Source organism: Cynoglossus semilaevis, chromosome 14 (assembly GCF_000523025.1).
Source record: "Cynoglossus semilaevis isolate Cse_v1.0 chromosome 14, Cse_v1.0, whole genome shotgun sequence".
Lineage (NCBI taxonomy): Eukaryota > Metazoa > Chordata > Actinopteri > Pleuronectiformes > Cynoglossidae > Cynoglossus > Cynoglossus semilaevis.
This window is the reverse complement of record NC_024320.1, coordinates 15,078,962-15,096,493: the sequence shown is the minus strand read 5'-3', so window position 1 is coordinate 15,096,493 and position 17,532 is coordinate 15,078,962. Positions and strand designations below refer to the sequence as shown.

The following is a 17,532-nucleotide window of genomic DNA, read 5'->3' as shown; positions in this document are numbered from 1 at the left end:
CCTTTTGCAACCATCGATTTCTATTTCGTTATGAATACACGAACGGCAGTTTTAGCCACTGATGATTTGACTAATACAAACATTTACACACAGAGAATGTAGAACGTGGACAAAATGACAGAAATAACGTACCTGCGATCTTGTCATGTCTTCCAACTGTTCCTTATCGCAGACTGTCACAGGTTAAGTAGACCGTCTTAGAATATTAACTGCTGGTTTTCCCAAACGATACTGTAGGTGGTATATACAGGGAAATAAACTACAATACTTACGGAATGCTCATGAACATAAATATTACAAACGAATTAAAAAAAACAACACAACATACAATGACAAACTACACATTTATATCAATTAAATTTTTAATTCTAAATTAGGGTGTTGTAGTACTCCTTCTTTAACGATTGGAGGCGATAATGCGCGTTTAACACTGGTTGCCAGCCAGGGTTGAAACTATAGACGCAGAAGAAGACTCAGGAGCTTGCCCTGGCAACGACTGACGCTAATGTGGCTACTGAGTATCCGCAACATTTGATTTTATAATGCAAATATTAATTTGGTTTCATAAAACTACTAAATAAAATGAAAAAATCGTATGGTGGATTTGATAATATTAGCTCTGTTGGGTAATAGCAGCCTTACATGTTTTTAGCTTAGCAGCTAGCAACATAGGCTACGATGCCACCGAGAAAATAGAAATATATTGGCTGCTGTTTATAAACAGCTCATTGAAAGCTTCGTGAAGATTTACAAAACTGTAGCGACGCTGTTCTTTTTAGAATGTGGAAACGAGGTGGTCGGAGTTCGGCCCTCGACCGAGCTGAAGCTGTGCTGTCTGCTAAGAAGAGCAGCACAGGAGCCACAGAACCAACTCGTAGGTCTGTGGCCATCGCACCGGAACTTACAGTAAGTCTCTGCAGTTATTTTATAAAATCACTAAAAACAAAGTATGTAGCGTTGTTATGTCCCTTGGACCCGCAATCGTTTAGTCAATAAGAATACAAAAAACCTGGCATACATACACCCCGAATCGACCTGTGATTGATGTTCCTGTAAACCCATTACCCCAATACCAACGAAATTGACGCAGTGATTGGACAATCTTTTCAGGCATGCTAATATCACCATAATTTGATGACCTACAAAAGACAGTCAGGACTTCCACCCCATATTTTTATCCTCTTGACCATTAGAATGGGATTGATCTTGTAGTAGTATGAACCTTTTTGCTGATTATGTTGCTTTTGTTTTTGTTTTGTTTTTTGTTTGTTTGTTTTCTGTAGAGATTTAAGGGTGGTTCTACTAAGGTCAGATCTGCTCCTCCAAATGCTCAAACCCTACTCTCAGATTTAAGTGACCTGTCCTCAGTCAGTCTGAGTCCCAGAAGTAGAGTTGATGTCACTTTTCCTGGAGGGGTTCAGAGAACCGCAGATTTTCCTGCAAAGGTACGCACCTCAGGGTCACCACATCACAATTTAAGAGCAACCGTTTGTGATGTATTTGGTCATTTTGGATGGCTATTTTTTTCCTCTTGTCAGGGCTCCAGACCTCAAAGTTCTCAAGAAGGAAAAGAAGGCTTAGGAGGAAGGAGCAGGTTTTTGAAAAAGGTTCCACCATCTTCAAGCTACAGCCGTGGGGCCACCTTTAGTAAAGGCCAAACACATCCAGAAGATCCAAGGTATTGCACAGCAATAATAACGAGAAAAAAGAAGGGATAGAATATTTCATTTATTTAAAATCCCCACAAATAGAAATCTGTGATCTCATCTCCACAGCAATGTGCCCTCGTCTCGTCACAGCTCTCAGACTGCAGTTATCAGTAGGCTAGCTCAGATTGAAAGCCGCATTCACAGTCGTCAGCAGACCCAGAAACAAGCTACATCAGAAATCGTGACCATACCATCACCACCAAAAGTTGAAGAAAGGCCAGTCTCAGCACTGTCCAGCAGTGATGAGGGTCAGAAAGGGAAGCGGTTTCTAAAGAACAGGACAGCTGTGGCAAACGTTGTTGCTGTGGGTTCTCCTCCAGGCTCATCATTTGGTACTGGGCAACCAAAAACTGCTGATGTAGTTACTTCAGCCATGTTGGAGAAGAAGCCACCAAAGGTAGTAAGCGGTGTGTGTTTGGAGAGTGATGAAGAGGACATGAGGAAACTGCTTGGAGAATGTGTGGATTCAGGAGATGAAAGTCTGATTGGTCCAGGAAGATTGTCTTCTGTGAGAACTATGGCTAAGGTTACTTTCAACACACTAATACCTGTTAAAATAACCCAAATATTATTAAAAGAAACCTGGTAATCAATCAGAACATGGATGATATTGTGTTTTGCAGGAATTGAAGACCAGACCACCTCCGGCCCCTTCACCACCTTCTAATGCAGCACCACCTCGCTCTCCGACTTCTTCCACATCCCGTGGATCCCCCTATCGATTCACTGGGAACGTTCAGGCCCATTTCAGCCCCACTGCTCTCTCTCCTTCCCCTTCTCCCCCCCCTGTATCTCCATCACGACCAAACTATATAGAAAGAGCAGATAGTACCCCGTGTTCCCGCTTATCATCATCATCAGGCAGAAACGAGGTGCTCTCTTTGGAGGAGCTTTTTCCTGTTGAAGATCCACATAGCGACAGGAGCTCTGTTTCTTCTCCAGGTTAGAAGAAAAAAAAAGACAGAGTGTCTGTACTTGCATTATCAGTTTTAGTACTAGTTTTATATTTTAGTGATAGTTAACTGATGTCTGATGTTGTTTGGCTTTATCTTTTCTTAATATAAATTTCACATAAAAACTATGTGAGGAACAAGCATGTTGTTCTGAGATGAAAATGTTTTCTCATGATCTTGTTGCAGACTTTAAGATGAATGTGATGACAATAGACGACCTTATCCCTGCTGCCTTCACTGAGGAAACACAGAGAGAGGTGTGGAACCACAGAAATGCCTTCACTGAGGAAACACAGAGAGAGAAGGTGTGGAACCACAGAAGTGTAATTTGTTAATGTGTCAAATTTCAGCAATTAAATTAGTGTTTTAAGTAATCATTGTAATTTTTAGCAATTAATAGCACTGGATATTATATATTTGATCCATTAGATGTTATAAAATGGTAAAACTTTTCCATCCATCATTTATTAACCTGTTAAAATAACCCTGTCAGTATATGAGTTGACAGTTTAAAACGTCAACAATCTTGTAATGTATTCACCTCAATTTTGTAAAGATGAGAAGTACTGTATTTGTTTGGAAAGTGCTGAATTGATCAGTGACTTTTTTCATTGTTTATCACTAAAGTATGTCCACATGATAGATTTCCTGATGGCAATTGACATAGTGACTATTGAGCCACACTGACCCTTAGCTGATAAACCCACATCTTCCTGTTTTAGCAGAGAGAAGTCAAGCCCAGTTTTTCTGATCCTGCATCTCTAAGAAAAGATCAACCTCTGCTTAGACTCGGAGATGAAGAGGAGAAGAATGAAGATGAGTCGCTAAAAAGCAAAAGTGATGCTCAGAGTGAGATCAAGACCGAGACGGTTAACAGTGCCAGAGAGGTTTCAGAGAGTTTGCTTGAAGATGAAGAGGAGGTGATGTCGGGAGCTGGAAAGGAAGCCTGGAAATCAGACCCTCGCAGCGAGAGCGTGGAATATGATTATTCCAGCTGTTTCACAGATGCAACCTCACAGATTTCAGAGCAGAGTCGAACATCAGAGTCTTTCAGGAAAAGCCGGGACTCCAGATCCTCTATGTCACACAGTGGCCAGGTTTTTGGTCAGCAAAAGAGGAGGTCTGCTCCAAAAGACAGAAAAAATGTGAAAGAGGCTGCAGTTCAAACACAGCTTGATGGCACACGCTATGCGTGGTCAAATGGTCAGAATTGTATACTAAGTTACTTAAGTACATTTAGCTACTGAAATCTGCTACTAATGTCTGGCTCTTTATCTCTGCAGGAACAACTATATTTGATCCTCCACCAGCCATGACCTACAGCCCTCTGGCTGCTTATACTCTCAGTGCAGACAGAGTGGAAGGTAAGAGTGAAGTCTCAGTGCTGTACTCTCTCTGTAGTTATCATTGCTGCAAGGTATAATTTTAAAAATATTTTGTGATGTTTGACCTTCCTCAGCTCTCAGCACCTTCAGTCCAGCTGCATTTGCACTCAACGAAGTCCTGAAACAGCATCTTGCCATGACTAGACGCTTTATTGAAAGTGCCCGACGCCTTCACTCCAGCCGTGTGCAGAGTCTGGAACCACCAAACTACAGATACACAACGTTGGAGGACACAAAAGAGGTGAATATCTACAATACTGCACACGCATCATTCACAAATAAAGTTCTTATGTTCACTATTTTTTTTCCCACTTATCACAGTTCATCCGAAAGCAGAGAGCTTCCAGGCTGATGGTGGATTAAAGGTGTTCCACAGGAAATGAGAGGCCACTTTTTGTTATCACTGACCACAGTGGAACCAAATGACCAAACCTCAATGTGCCAAGACCGCAACCAGAGACAGCACAAACCAGGAATGTGCCTTTGGAATTTTTATGCCCAAATGATTGGTTATATTTATACACATTTATTTTGTATGCTTTTTTTTTACTGTTTTTAAATACAAATTAAAATATTTTTGTCCTATTTGTTTAATTCTCTAATTTAATCTGTGTGTGCATGTGTTTATATTAAGAATAAATTAATTATTTTAAATTATAAGAAAAAGATTTCAGTTAGATAGATATTGCTTAATATAAAATAAAAAATGTATCTAGAGAGTGTCGCACAGACTTTCTGCTGTTGATTAACACAGCATTATGTGCGTGATGGATGTCATTTTACAAGTTAATTTTATAAGAATATTTTGTTTATATTTCACAAAATGTCGCGTTTCAATTACTAACAAACTAAAACGAAGCATCAAGACAAGTATTTATGTAGACAATATTGTGAGTGCCTTAATTTCCCAGGTTTTTAAACGCCTCGCGAGCAGTCACTTCACGTCATGACGTTGAGCGCCAAATTCGTTTGAGCGGAAGGCGCTACGGCAACAACTGTTTTGGGTGCTTTTTTAAAATTACTCTTTAATTTTTGGCATATTAGGGCGGCTTTTTCTTTTCCTAAGATGTCCCAACAAGCAGGCTATTCTCCCAGCTTCAAGCGACCCGCAGAAACTATGCGCATGAGGAGCAAAAGAGCTCGAAGCGACGCCGGTATCTTCGGCTCAAGCGGCCGGGAATCAACAAGCAGTCCTAGGGAAGGAGACTCGTCGCCGGCCTGCGTTCGGCCGTTCTCCCCGGGGCCGCTCTTTAACGCCCAGAACCGCTCCGGAGGAGGGACAAAACGCAGAAACCCGTTTGCAAACATTGAAAACACGTACAGTCCGAAAAAGAAGTTTGTAATATACAATGAAGACGATGGCAAGGCCGAAGTTTTGTCCCCACATTCGGAACACAAAGAAGGCGAAGACGCGTCAACAAGGACGCAGAGTCCCGCAGTTCTATCTTTCACTGCCAGTTTGACTAAAGCGGAGAAACAGGAGCAGCGACACATTTCCACCAAGGTTGGTTGTAAATACAAGATATTAACGTAGTTATACCAGTCTAACGTTTCTAACGCAGCACAGCAGACATTCTAGTTACTTCTATGACACATGCTGCAGCAGCTGCATCTGTCTTGGCCCGACAGTTTACTGCTGTGTTTCTGCTGTTGCATGAGAATAAGTTGAGCATTTGTTGGAAGTGTAAACTATTTTTCTATTTTCACATAAACCTGCCACCCTCTCCCTGGGTTATAGAAGAGCCTGGATTTCTCTGAAGATGATTCTCTGTTTGAAGAAGAAGAGGAGGCCGTTCAGAGTCCACTGTTGAAGGTTGGATTATTATTACCCCATCTCTTGTCTCATTTATACACATCTGTTTACATCATGCCCTCCCTGATCAACCTGTCCTATTCATAGAGCCCCCAGGCCATTACTCCTGCCTCCATTGCACCCCCGATGTGCACGGAGTATCCTGCAGATTGGAGCCTGAGGACGCGCCTCCTCTTCACCTCCCCTCTCTCCCTTTCTTGGGCCGAACAGCCTAAAGCACAGGAGGAAGCTGTGGGAATCAGTCAGCACTGTAGAGCTCGGTTTAGCTCTCTGCCTCCCAATCTGCAGGTGAACCTTTGGTACCACAATGACCTTAAGAAGTTTTTTTTTTCTATGTTTCTAAGTGTAGCTCCTCTGTCTCTCTGCTCCTGCAGGATCCCAGGTCCTGCTCTGAGCTCCGCAGTGCGTTCCAGCAGAGTCTGGTCTACTGGCAGAATCCGTCCCTGCCCTGGATCCGTCTGTTTCCTCGGATCAACGCAGAGAAGAACTTCACAGGGAAGTGCACCCCCTGGGCACATGATGTGACATTGCAGCAGAGTCTAATGAGTGAATGGTGAGGCAAAGGCCAGTGGCAAAAGTCAGTCATATATATATATATTGTTTTTGGTTACTTGAGGTCATGGCTTCTTCTCTTTTTATGTTCTGCACAGGTCGGTCAGTCTCTCGTCTCTCTACAGTCTCCTGAAGGCTAGACTATGTCCCTACTTCTACCTTTGCTCTTACCAGGTAACTGTTTGGGGGGCTTGGAGGGGTAGGAATTATTTTCTTCCAAATTCAGTGTTAGACAACTTAAATCTTTTTCTGTGACACCAGTTTACAGTGTTGTTCAGGGCAGCTGGTCTCAGTGGTTCCAATGTCATCACGGCACTGATTTCTCCTACAACCCGAGGCTTCAGGGAAGCAATGAAGGCTGAAGGTGAACTGACTTCATTCTATTTACTAAAAACAAAATTCAAGTCCTGTGTCAGTTTTTTTAGTTTATCATGGCTAAAAATATTAATCTCATAATCTTACTGCATATTATCAATGGACACTAATTATACACAAACAATTCACAGTTAAATTTTAGGTTTTTAGGTTTATAAATTTTAGGTTATTCAAACTAGCATGTATTTTTATGATAATTATTAGGCCAGGCATTTAAGAGCATATCAACCTTTATCAGGTTATTAAACATTAAATCACTTTAAATTGTTGATTAAAATGGCTTCACCCAACAACTCACTTCATACAAAAGAATATTGTGCACCATCCATTTCTTAAATACTCATATTGCTTCATTGTTCAGGGATAGAGTTTAGTCTCCCTCTAGTGGAGGAAAGGAGGAGAAGTAAGAGCCAACCAAATCTGACAGAACACCAGGGAGAAGAGGAGCTCAAATCGCAAGAGTGGGTGTATTTCTTTAAGATGCTTAAAGTCAAATCAGTGTTTTCTGGTGTGTTTTCACAAGTGGTAAAATTCTTCTTCATTAATCTTTTAATTGTAGTTGTTCTGAGCTGACTGAAGCTGAAGACGTTCAGACAGGGGGCTCAGTGGAGAATGATGGCTACGCTGATGAGGACAGCAGCTTCTCCTGGCTAAAGGAGATGGGCATCCAGGACAAGATCAAGAAGCAAGACGGCATCACCGTACAACTGTATCCTTGTCCGGAACTCAGATTTATCTGATGGGCATCATCAGTGCTCTTCCTGTGTGATGTTGTAGAACCACAAAAAAAATCCCCCAAAAAAGTCCCTGACCGTATTACCAGTCGTAAAGAGGGACACACAGTGTCCCTGGACCACAAACCTGAGTCTGTGGTCTGTGTAGAGGGACCTCACACGTTCGCCCTCATCAACTTCCTCATCAACTGCAAGAGTCTGGTGGCTGCAGCCGGGTCACAGGCCGGGCTACCACCAACGCTGCTGGCCCCTAATGCTTTCAAAGGGGCGACGATGCACACGCTAAAGGTACACAGCACAGAGTGAGAGAAAAGCACACACACAACTGCAGCCGCGTCTTTACCTTTAACTGTGTGTCTTTTCAGGCCCGCAGCGTGAATGTGAAGAGCCAGGTCGGTTCCACCTACCAGAACATCAGCAGTCTAGAAATCACAGGTATGCTGAAGAAGCTAAACATTTGACTCCACTTAAACAAATGCACTTATTTAGCGCACTTATTAACACAAATATGAAGTTGTCCTTACACCTCACAGCTCTTGGATTACATGTTTATAATTTATGCGGCACTAAAACCTCTTAAAAACCCGGATGAAGTTATTTTTTAGTTATATTTCACTTTGATCGTGTTGTGTTTTTTTTTTTTTTCTTGAAGGACCGATCCTCCCGTCCTCCCTCCATACCATTACCACGCTCCTTCGGCCTACGCAGAAAGGAAACTTCTCAGCTACACTTTATACCCACGCACCTACCGCTGTCATGAACTCTCACTCCTCCAAGTCAGAGGTGAGAAAGATGTAAACATGTTATAATTAAAGAAACAAAATGCAGTTGAGTTTCAGTAAACATAAGCAGATGTGACTGTAGATTGTACTTTTTTTATTTATACCCTCTTATAGATATTTCACACACCACTCTTTCTTTGTTTTTATAGTCATCTTGTGGATTTTGTTAAGTGCTCATGTTTGATCATGCGACTAGCAGTAGTGTGTATGTGTGCATTTATATGTAGAGAGAAAGAGAGTGTTGATATTCTTTGCTAAGCCAACAGTGATTAAACTCCTTTATGTGACATTCAGCTGGTGCATACTCAATGAAGTGGAGTTCACAAATGACAAGACAAAAGCAGAAGATACAAAATCAGTTCAATGGTCAGCTGATGCTTAGGTTGTCTAAAGCCCCGTGAGGTGTACTGTTGCCACAAAGTTAGGCATAGAAACTCGCTCTAACCGTCCTAAGAATCCTGCTGTTAGCGTCACTCACTGTACTGATTTTTTTTTTTTTTGTATGTTGTGTGTTTAGAGTACCGATAGCACGGTGGATCTGTCCAGCTGTGGTCTCCACCCTGCTTCTCTCCAACAACTGCAGCAGCCCTCCAGCCTGGGCAAGAGCGCACTGACGCACATCAGCATGAACAACTACAGCTACACGTGGAAGAACTGAAAGGAGTCTGAGCTACACACGCATGGAACACTCACACATACATGCGGGTGTGTATATATATGTACACGCCCTAGACATTGTCTTTTTAAGTGATTGATTTGGTTTTTATATAATTGATCCTAAAAGACTTTAATGTAGACAAAGACTTTTTGTAAATAGATTTTAAGTACTCTGAATTAACTGATGTATTTAAACTGCCCAATCTAGTCCTGAGAAAAACAGTCCTTATGAAAGCACACAGTAAATGTTTAAGTAACTCTTGCACAATAACTGTAACTCAGGTACTTTCCAAAGTGACACATCTTGGATTTTAATTACAAAGTTCAGTGTTTTCTGCCTGGTTCTAAACCTTACTGAGACATAGGTGTTTACAATTAGATAGTGTGTGCTTTGTTATTGTGTGTTGACCATTAAAACTTCATGTCAAGATAAACAGCTCTATCACTTTTGTCTTTATTTGTTCTTGGTATGACCAGCTTTGCTTTTGTATTTTATAATGAAACAATTTTTTGTTGTTTATTTCCAGGCTTGAATTTTAGAGCTCTATTGTATCCATCATCAGTCATCTGTAGAGAGCCGGCAGAGACATTTATGTAAATAATGTCACCATAATTAGTTATTGGTAAGAAAGTAGCAGCCACAAGCTTTTTCTGGCATTGAAAGGAAAACAGCTTTTGCCGCTAAAGACTTTTCTTTTTTTTTTTTTTTTGAAGACTTTTACGTTCCAGCTAACTTTTTCTCAGTTAAGCTTGGCTTTCAAAGTGGTTAAAATAAAGCAGTTATTTTTGTAATTCTTAATTATTTTCAACTTATTTTCAAATACTTATCTGTTTTTAATTTTTTTAGCTTTTTGATTTATTGAATTGAATTAATCAGACTTTGTTTCTGTGTTGGGTTTTTTTAGAGATCTGTTGACAAATTTGACAAATCTTGTTTTGGCTAAATTTTTAAATATTTGATTTTAAAGGACAACGCATTGTGTTGTAAAACTATATTGCTTGGATTTAAGTAACATTTGTTAAATACTCCATTCAGAAGGAAACTTTTATCAGCTTAAGAGAAAGACTTTTCAGGAAAAACTGAACTTAAAGCCATACAACAAAACGTGATCAGTGACACACCCTGTGATGAGTCAGTCATGAGGAAACTCTAGTCTTACTTCACTGCAGGAAAGTACATGTCGAAACTATGTCCTGATGGCAAAATAAGCTCATGACTCCTGCAGCACAGTTTTATAAAAATAAATGTATACTTTGTTCATTCGTGACCAATCACAGAGCAGGGTGAGATACATGAAAACAAATAGAAGAGGAAAAGTTAAAGGCAGACAAGAACACTGAAGGTAACGAATTCTCTCTGTATAAAAATGCTTTATTTGTTACCCTTTCTGCTAAAATGTACCCTTGAAACAGTAGTTTCAATGGTTCAGTAGTTTGTATTACAAAAAAACTGTTGTTTTCACTACAAGAAATAATACAATTAAAGGCAACTCTTCTGTTTCTCAATTCTAGAAAGAAAATGAAAGGTGCTGCCTTTGTCTTTGTCGTCCTGGTGCTGGCATTACTGTATCAAGGTGTGTTTTTTTTCTTCTTTTAATGAATCAAAATGCTGGTGAATAGATTCATTTGTTTTTATTTTGCCTCGTTTTGTCAAACTAGATTTAAACTGTATTATCAAGAGTTGGCCAAGTGCAAGCAAATGTATGTGAAGGGGAAAAATGCATTTATAACAGCTACATATAAGTTTACATTCAGCTAATATGTTGAAAAAAAACAATTTTATTATATTTTCTCACTCAGCATAAATTTTGTGGCGCTTTGGCCCAGAGGCAATGTCTCTGTCATTGGTGTGGAACCCCCATTGTAATTCTGGGCAAGTTCGAATCCCAGTTAGGGCAGTTGGTACCTTCCAGTGGACTCACCACCCGCAGGAAGGTTTGGGGGGGTTGGTACGGTGCAATGTGATTTGGGTGGAGACTGCTGACCCCGCGTCCCGGTAACGGATAAGCGGATGAAAATGGATGGATGGATGGATGGAGCATAAATCCCAAACTATTATGATAAAAACAAAGGAATGTTTCTAAATAAATATTACTGTTTACTTCTCCAAATACTGTTTGCGTTGTGTGGTTTCTCTCCCTGCAGGCGAGGCTCTGACGTGTAACTACTGTAAATCGAGACAGAAAGGCCTCTGTACTGCCACCACCACTCAGACCTGTTCTACACTTTCAAATGTCTGCGGTGCTTACCAGATCCCTACCCCATATATACGTGAGTTTGTTTTTCTTTGTGCCACTATCTTTACATTATAATCTTTAAACCGTTCACACACAGGTCAGTGTTTTCCTCAGCAGACACATAAAATAAATGTAACTAACATCTGAATAATTTTGGACTCTGTTTGTGTAACAGTGATGATGTCAGACTTTGTTTTCACGCTCAACTTTTTATTTGAATAATTTCAGGAGTCTCAGTGCGTGGCTGCATGACTTCATGGAAGTGCAACGCCTTCAAGAGATTACGGAAGACAAACGCCACCTGCTGCTCGACGGATCTATGCAACTGAGTTTTCTAATATTCACTATGTTAATCCAAAACACTGTCTTTTTGAATCATCACATTATAATTTAATTAATGTCTGTACTCCTTAATCATAACACTATCTTTCTGTTCTGAAATTTTATTTGAAGACCAACAACTCTATCTGCGATTTCTCTGATTTGCTTCAGAGCTGTCACTGAAGAATTTCTTCTACAGGAAGATATTAACAACATAAAAGCATTTTCAATAAAGACTATGGAGACATCAAAAGTAATATTGTCCAAAACAAATCAAACCAACACGTGTGTGAGTATTCACATTTATAAACTTAAAAAGGTTGGGGTTTTATAAACATACAGGTACTGCAGTTATATAGATGGTAATGTGTAGGTATTCCTTTATTAAACAGAATGTCTTTAAACTAACACTAGACAATAAATCAATAAAACTAAGAATTCACATGATAAAATAAAGATAAAAATAGCAGAACAGAAAGTGAGCAGAGCTTTTGAAAACACTGTCTCCTTCTGCAACAAACAAGGTGTTAATTAAACTGAAAAGCACTACTTCCACTTTCAATTTACAAATGAAGACAGATGTTTGGTGAAAAAAAGGAAATCTAATGGTAACTTTAAACATTACAGTCTCTTTTTTGTCTACTTCCAACCCACTGTAAACTGAGTAGGCTTATTGACATCAAGATGTCAATGTCCTATTTTCCATTCCCTTTACTCTGACTTTTAACCTTTTTTGTTTTAGCTTAAATAAACAGTAAATAAACAGTCCAATAGTCACAGTGTAGTGTTTGTGAGGCCAGCCTTTCAAAACAATGGTTTAAGAAATAAAAAAAAAAAACTATTGGAAATGGTTAGAAACATTGTCCATTTCTCAATCTGTAATGTCGTTGTTACACAAGAATGTGAATCACATCCAAATCCTAATTACAAATTTTCTATACTTTAATAAACCCATGAAGCTCTTGATTTATACTAACATTCTCCAGAATAACATAATGAGAACAGCATCGCAGCCTTAGATTTACTGCTGGAAACTCTCTGATGTTGCAATGCCTGGATAAGTTGCTGCCTGTCACTCTGTAAACAAGAGTTCAGGCTTCAGTTTTCTGGATGGAATGGTTTCCAATGGTTGGGAACTTCCACATGAGGGATTTCCATATTTAACCATCACCAAATTACCCATAATTAAACTTATGAAACAAAGCAACAGATTTAGTTTTTTTATTGCAATACAGTAGGTTTCACTCGCTCTCTGTTACATTATACTGTTGATACAAGAATCAGCAGGTATTTCATTTAATTGTGGCTGTGAAAATGTCTTCTGCAACTTCAACAGTTTAAATTGCGTAACTTCTGTAAACCTGTTGTGTGACACCGCTGAAGAACTGGAGCTGAAGGGAAAAAAAAGGAAGTAGAACTGAAAAAAACAGGAACGTCTTTCCTTCCTCAACAACATTTATTTGAAAAGGTTTTGCATCTAAAGTATGTATCGTGCGTTTGTGTGCAATTGAAAGAGGTCAGTGTATTATTATTGCAGATTTGCATGTCCCATGTCTGATTACCCTTCATGATCCACCGGGAAGAAGCCATTGAAATTTCAACAATTGCCTCGCTATTTCACAAAATAGTTTGAAAAAAAGAAATGCATGAAAATGAGGTACCAGGTAGCTGCAAGACAAATATCCAAGATAATTTGGGGAGGAGGGGGCTATTTACTCCAGAAAAAAGTTGACATTTTAAATAGCTGAACGTTAGCTTGCAAGATGGCCAAAGACTACTAAAACTGGAGAACAATAACCCCTCAGACAGATAATTTCCAAAATTGCAGAAAAAAGAAAAACTAAATCTTAGCCAGAAAAGTAAATAAAATTGGTGACATTTCAAAATAGCCAAAAGACAGCTACAAGTTAGCAAAGAGTGAAAAATGTTCAAAGTAAAAAAAAAAAGCTAAAATGAATTAACCAACTTACTTGATTCTAGGACTGAACATTGGCTATTATAAATTATTATTATTATTATTATTATTATTATTATTATTATTATTATTATTATAAAAAACAAAACAAAAACGTCGCGTAATTCGTTGAATAGGAGGTTGTACTTCCTGTCAGCGTCGACCAATCATAGCGTAGAGAAAGCATGAAAAGAAGAGAGCAGCTCCAGATTTTTTGAAAGAAACTTAGAGTAGACCGACGGAGCTTCCAAAAAAAGGTAAGACGTCTCATCTATGTACTTATGAGTTTAATGCTACGTTTTATAGTAAACTGTTTTGAAATGTGTTCACGCGGAAAGTCTACCGTATGGCACTCACCTTTTGTGCTTACGTCAAGTAACTTTTTCCTCAAAAGTTGTACTTTAGGATTGTACTTCCTCGCGTTTCCATATTAAACTTAAAGTTTGGCATCTTAAAGAGATATTATTTCATTTTTTAGTCTGAGTCAACAAATGCATCCACCAAATTATTATTATTATTTTTTTTTGTAATTCTTTGTGTTTAGATTGAAGACTGAAAATGAGATCTACTTTGTGTGTCAGTGTCCTCCTCGTGCTGGCTCTGCTGCATCAGGGTAAGTTTATTCTTTTAAAATATGACAAATATTTTATAAAAGAGTTTTTGCAGATACATCCTCTTTATTTTGCATCTGTACAGTGTGATCCCTCCCAAATATAATAATATAAATAATAACAACAGGAATAATAATAATGATAATAATAATAATAAGTCTCTTCATCCCACAATGGGAAACCTTACAGTGTATGGATATGTGGTTCCTTTGGGAATTTAACCCAGGACTCCCTGCTCTTTGTACCTCAAGTACATCAAGTTACTTTTAGCAATTCACATCCTAATTGTTTGTGCAGATTTTCATCATTTCTGCCTCTGCAGGCGAGCCCTTAGTGTGTAACTACTGTTTTGGAAAGGGGAGCTCTCTCTGCACTCCCACCTCCAATCAGACCTGTTCAAGAGGAGTTGACGGCTGTGCAGCTGTCATCCTGACAGGAGCATTGTGTACGTAAGAAATATTTAAAAATATAGCAGTAAAATAATAATAAGCAATTTGTATTTTTTTAGTCTGTGTGCTATAAAAATGACCAAAATTTGATTCATTATTTCAGCCGCTAACTTTCGTTCCTGCATGAACATGGCTGTGTGTCAAGGCTACGTGCAAACGCCAGGTGCCTTTGCTACATGCTGCAGCACAGACCTCTGCAACTAGACGTCTTTATCGCAAATTCTTTGGAAATTTTTTTTATAATCTTTGCTTATATGCCCTGTATTTTTTTCTTATTGTTAAAAAAAATGTAGACTGGTGTCTGTCTCTCTTTTTTATTTTCTTTTTAAATATATAAACCATTGTCACTAGAATTTACCTTTACTTGGTGCAAATGTTCACTTTTTGTGAAGGTCCAGTTTTATAACAGGGATTTCCAGCCATTGTTGTCTTCAGACTTCAGACCAGGGGTGGCCAACCAGTCAAGAGGCTAAGAGCCACACGTCATGCGTACATCTTTTTATCTGTACGAATTGGGTTTTCCCTAAGTAATATGTGTCAACACCCATTGTCATGAGATTGGCATAGCATAAAAAAATCACAAACCTAAAATTCAACATGAACATAAGAGCCGCATGAAACTGGACAAAGATCCGTATGTGGCTCCTGAGCCGCAGGTTGGCCATGCCTGCTTTAGACACTTGACACAGTTTGGCATTTTGTCTTGACTACCAGGTTACTACAATATTAACACAAACCTCAGAATGTTGCTTGCATGACCCCTCCCCCCACAATTCTTTTTGGTTTAATAAACCAAAGAAAAGTTCCTTTGAATGTCAGCTTTGAAAAAATAATCTTCCTTCTACCTGAAGAAATTGGATTGTTTTGAGAATTTGTCAACCAGATTTAAGTCCTTTGAGAAAGATACTCTCCACTATCACTAGATGGCAGTAGAGCAACGTGGAGCAAGGGCAACTTCCGCATCACTGTGTGTGTGGGTGTGTGTGCATGGGAGGTGGTGGATGAAGTGGAGGTGTGCGGTGGGGGGAGGGATGCGGGTCAATATTAATAAAACAAATAACGAATTGAGTGACATTTCGGTGCCTTCCTTCTTTATGATGAATTGGAATGACACACGGCAAAGGCTGATCAATTATTGTAGCCAAATTATCTCACCTGCAGTGTAATGAAGGATTATCTTTTCCATGCAGAACATATGCAAATGTGATACATTTCTCTGTCTTGAGCAAAGATCAGCGGAAATAGAGACAAATGTGTTCGTCTTCCTGAAGGCCTGCCCCTCCCTCCACTCCCAGGAGTTAGCCAACAGCTGAGTTTGGCTCTGTTTAAAGGCTACACACTGACATGGCTGTGGTCAGTATGGAAGTCAAACGGGCTTGAGGAATAGTTTATGCTACTATAAAACAAATGTATTTACATTTGAACCCCTTTACAAAACATTGTTCTCCATGACCATTAACTTAATGTATCATTTGTTAAAAAATATTTCCAAAGCCTCATCTCACAGCTGGTTGACATCTCTGCATCACTGTTAGTCTAAAATTCTCAGTTTCTGGTCTTGAAAATGTTTCAGTACAATTCTCCTGTGCATTCAGTGCATGTGCTGTCAACACTATAAACAAGTAGGTTTTTCTTCTAATCACCATGCAGAAAACCAGCTTTCTGGCCTGGCCACTCCTCATTGACAACCAGTGATGGCCAGCTCTGGGCAGAAATGTTCATCATTTGTCCAGTCAGCATGTATTGAGCTTTAGGCAATGACAAAAAGCTTTCCAAGTGCAGCCCCAAGAAGGTTGGGTTTATCAACAGGGTTTAATGCGCTCTTACACCATGGAAACATATGAGAAGAATATCCCAGTAGAAAATCTGTGATAAACTGGTATTAATGAACCAGTCACATAGTGGGTTGGGTTTTAACTTTTTTTAACGAATTTAAAGGCAGCTGAACACGTGTGTCTAATTAGTTTTGCTGCTATTCCATTATTGTTAAATCTTGAAACACAACATTTTTTAACAGGGTTTGTTTGGAATGCCAACGAACTTCCTAAAGGGATCGGTAAAGAAATTCTAGATTAGACAACAACCGGTAAAACATTAATTTTATACCAGTTAAATTGACCAGTAAATTGCGTGTGCTTAAAAAAATCAGCATAGATTAAACTTTTTTTTTTTTAAATGTTCAGAAAACTGGATTGTAATTTAACATTTCTGTCATCTCAACCTGGGACATCCACACTGTCATCTGTCAACAAGGCTGTAAGTGGTGCAGATTATCCAAACTGTTACGGTGGTTAAGGGCTGGTACTCAGAGCACGTCCGCTGTGAGGAAGACCCCGGGGCAGAGCTGGAGGGAAAACATTTCCCATCTGTCCAGGGATTCGACCGGGAGCAGATGGAGGGAACTGCTGGAGGAGCTTCTTCTCTGGACTGTGATGCTGTGTTTGATGCCACTGCCATAAAAAAAAAAAACCGAAAAAGAAAAAAAAACTTAAATGTATTTTAGATGAAGCAGTTTTTACACTGCAACATTGATGATATTTTAGAGAGAAAAGAACAGCTCGAAACAATTTATCTGCTCTAATAAATAAAAACCTGAAGCCATTGTTTTACCTTGAACCCCAGTAACACTGATCTCACATGAGAACTAACATCTGGAGAGAAACAGTAAAACACACTAGAAGACCTGGAGGATTACCAACTTCTCCACTATTTAACAAGGTTTACTCCATTCAGTGGGGCTCCCCTTCCATCACCACTGCATGAGTGTGAGGCGGAAATAACAAACATGATGTCCACATGTTCACCACAGGGACCCCCAATGGTGAAAAGTGGGATTTCACCAAGACTCAAGCTGCGAAGAGGGAAACGTACACAAACAAAAATGTGCAAAACAATGAAACATTACAGTTACCCCAGCAACATGAGTGAAAACATTAACTTTACCATCACAGGAGACAAATTATCAGTTCAACACTACGTAAATCGTTTGTAAAATAATTC

The 17,532-nt window shown here is 39.3% G+C and overlaps 2 protein-coding genes and 1 long non-coding RNA gene across 5 annotated transcripts; all 3 read left to right on the top strand.

Moving 5' to 3' along the window:
* The first annotated feature begins 447 nt into the window (after window positions 1–447).
* On the top strand, window positions 448–4,632 carry LOC103389729 (uncharacterized protein C19orf44). 3 transcript variants are annotated; one of them, XM_008325278.3, is made up of 11 exons: window positions 448–906; window positions 1,284–1,445; window positions 1,539–1,678; window positions 1,800–2,235; window positions 2,333–2,651; window positions 2,849–2,919; window positions 2,965–2,967; window positions 3,385–3,865; window positions 3,946–4,026; window positions 4,122–4,288; window positions 4,369–4,632. In XM_008325278.3, exons 1-11 carry the CDS (start codon window positions 781–783, stop codon window positions 4,408–4,410), a joined length of 2,028 nt encoding a protein of 675 aa, XP_008323500.1. In that variant the 5' UTR covers window positions 448–780; the 3' UTR covers window positions 4,411–4,632. The 3 variants fall into 3 exon arrangements, with proteins under 3 accessions (XP_008323500.1, XP_016894323.1, XP_008323498.1); XM_017038834.2 differs by having other exon boundaries at window positions 1,776–2,235; XM_008325276.3 differs by lacking the exon at window positions 2,965–2,967 and having other exon boundaries at window positions 1,776–2,235.
* Window positions 4,633–4,961: 329 nt separating this feature from the next.
* Window positions 4,962–9,394, top strand: donson (DNA replication fork stabilization factor DONSON). Its single transcript, XM_008325273.3, has 12 exons — window positions 4,962–5,551; window positions 5,786–5,860; window positions 5,948–6,148; window positions 6,235–6,413; window positions 6,511–6,586; window positions 6,674–6,776; window positions 7,149–7,248; window positions 7,347–7,496; window positions 7,611–7,809; window positions 7,887–7,956; window positions 8,174–8,304; window positions 8,821–9,394. The coding sequence occupies exons 1-12, from the start codon at window positions 5,114–5,116 to the stop codon at window positions 8,959–8,961; spliced, it is 1,863 nt and encodes a 620-aa protein (XP_008323495.1). The 5' UTR covers window positions 4,962–5,113; the 3' UTR covers window positions 8,962–9,394.
* A 4,245-nt stretch (window positions 9,395–13,639) lies between these two features.
* LOC112488045 (uncharacterized) lies at window positions 13,640–15,606 on the top strand. The gene is made up of 4 exons (XR_003051726.1): window positions 13,640–13,729; window positions 14,017–14,085; window positions 14,406–14,528; window positions 14,636–15,606. It is a non-coding gene; the product is annotated as an uncharacterized LOC112488045 (long non-coding RNA).
* The last annotated feature ends 1,926 nt before the right edge of the window (window positions 15,607–17,532 follow it).

What these genes read in the sequence shown, in the direction of transcription:
- LOC103389729 (XM_017038834.2), top strand. Translation starts at nt 781, where the DNA reads ATGTGGAAACGAGGTGGTCGGAGTTCGGCCCTCGACCGAGCTGAAGCT. An exon ending in CCGCAGATTTTCCTGCAAAG is followed by an intron (nt 1,446 to 1,538) that starts GTACGCACCTCA and finishes TCCTCTTGTCAG; the next exon opens with GGCTCCAGACCTCAAAGTTC. An exon ending in CAGTGCAGACAGAGTGGAAG is followed by an intron (nt 4,027 to 4,121) that starts GTAAGAGTGAAG and finishes GACCTTCCTCAG; the next exon opens with CTCTCAGCACCTTCAGTCCA.
- donson (XM_008325273.3), top strand. Translation starts at nt 5,114, where the DNA reads ATGTCCCAACAAGCAGGCTATTCTCCCAGCTTCAAGCGACCCGCAGAA. An exon ending in CTCTGCCTCCCAATCTGCAG is followed by an intron (nt 6,149 to 6,234) that starts GTGAACCTTTGG and finishes CTGCTCCTGCAG; the next exon opens with GATCCCAGGTCCTGCTCTGA. An exon ending in TCTACCTTTGCTCTTACCAG is followed by an intron (nt 6,587 to 6,673) that starts GTAACTGTTTGG and finishes CTGTGACACCAG; the next exon opens with TTTACAGTGTTGTTCAGGGC.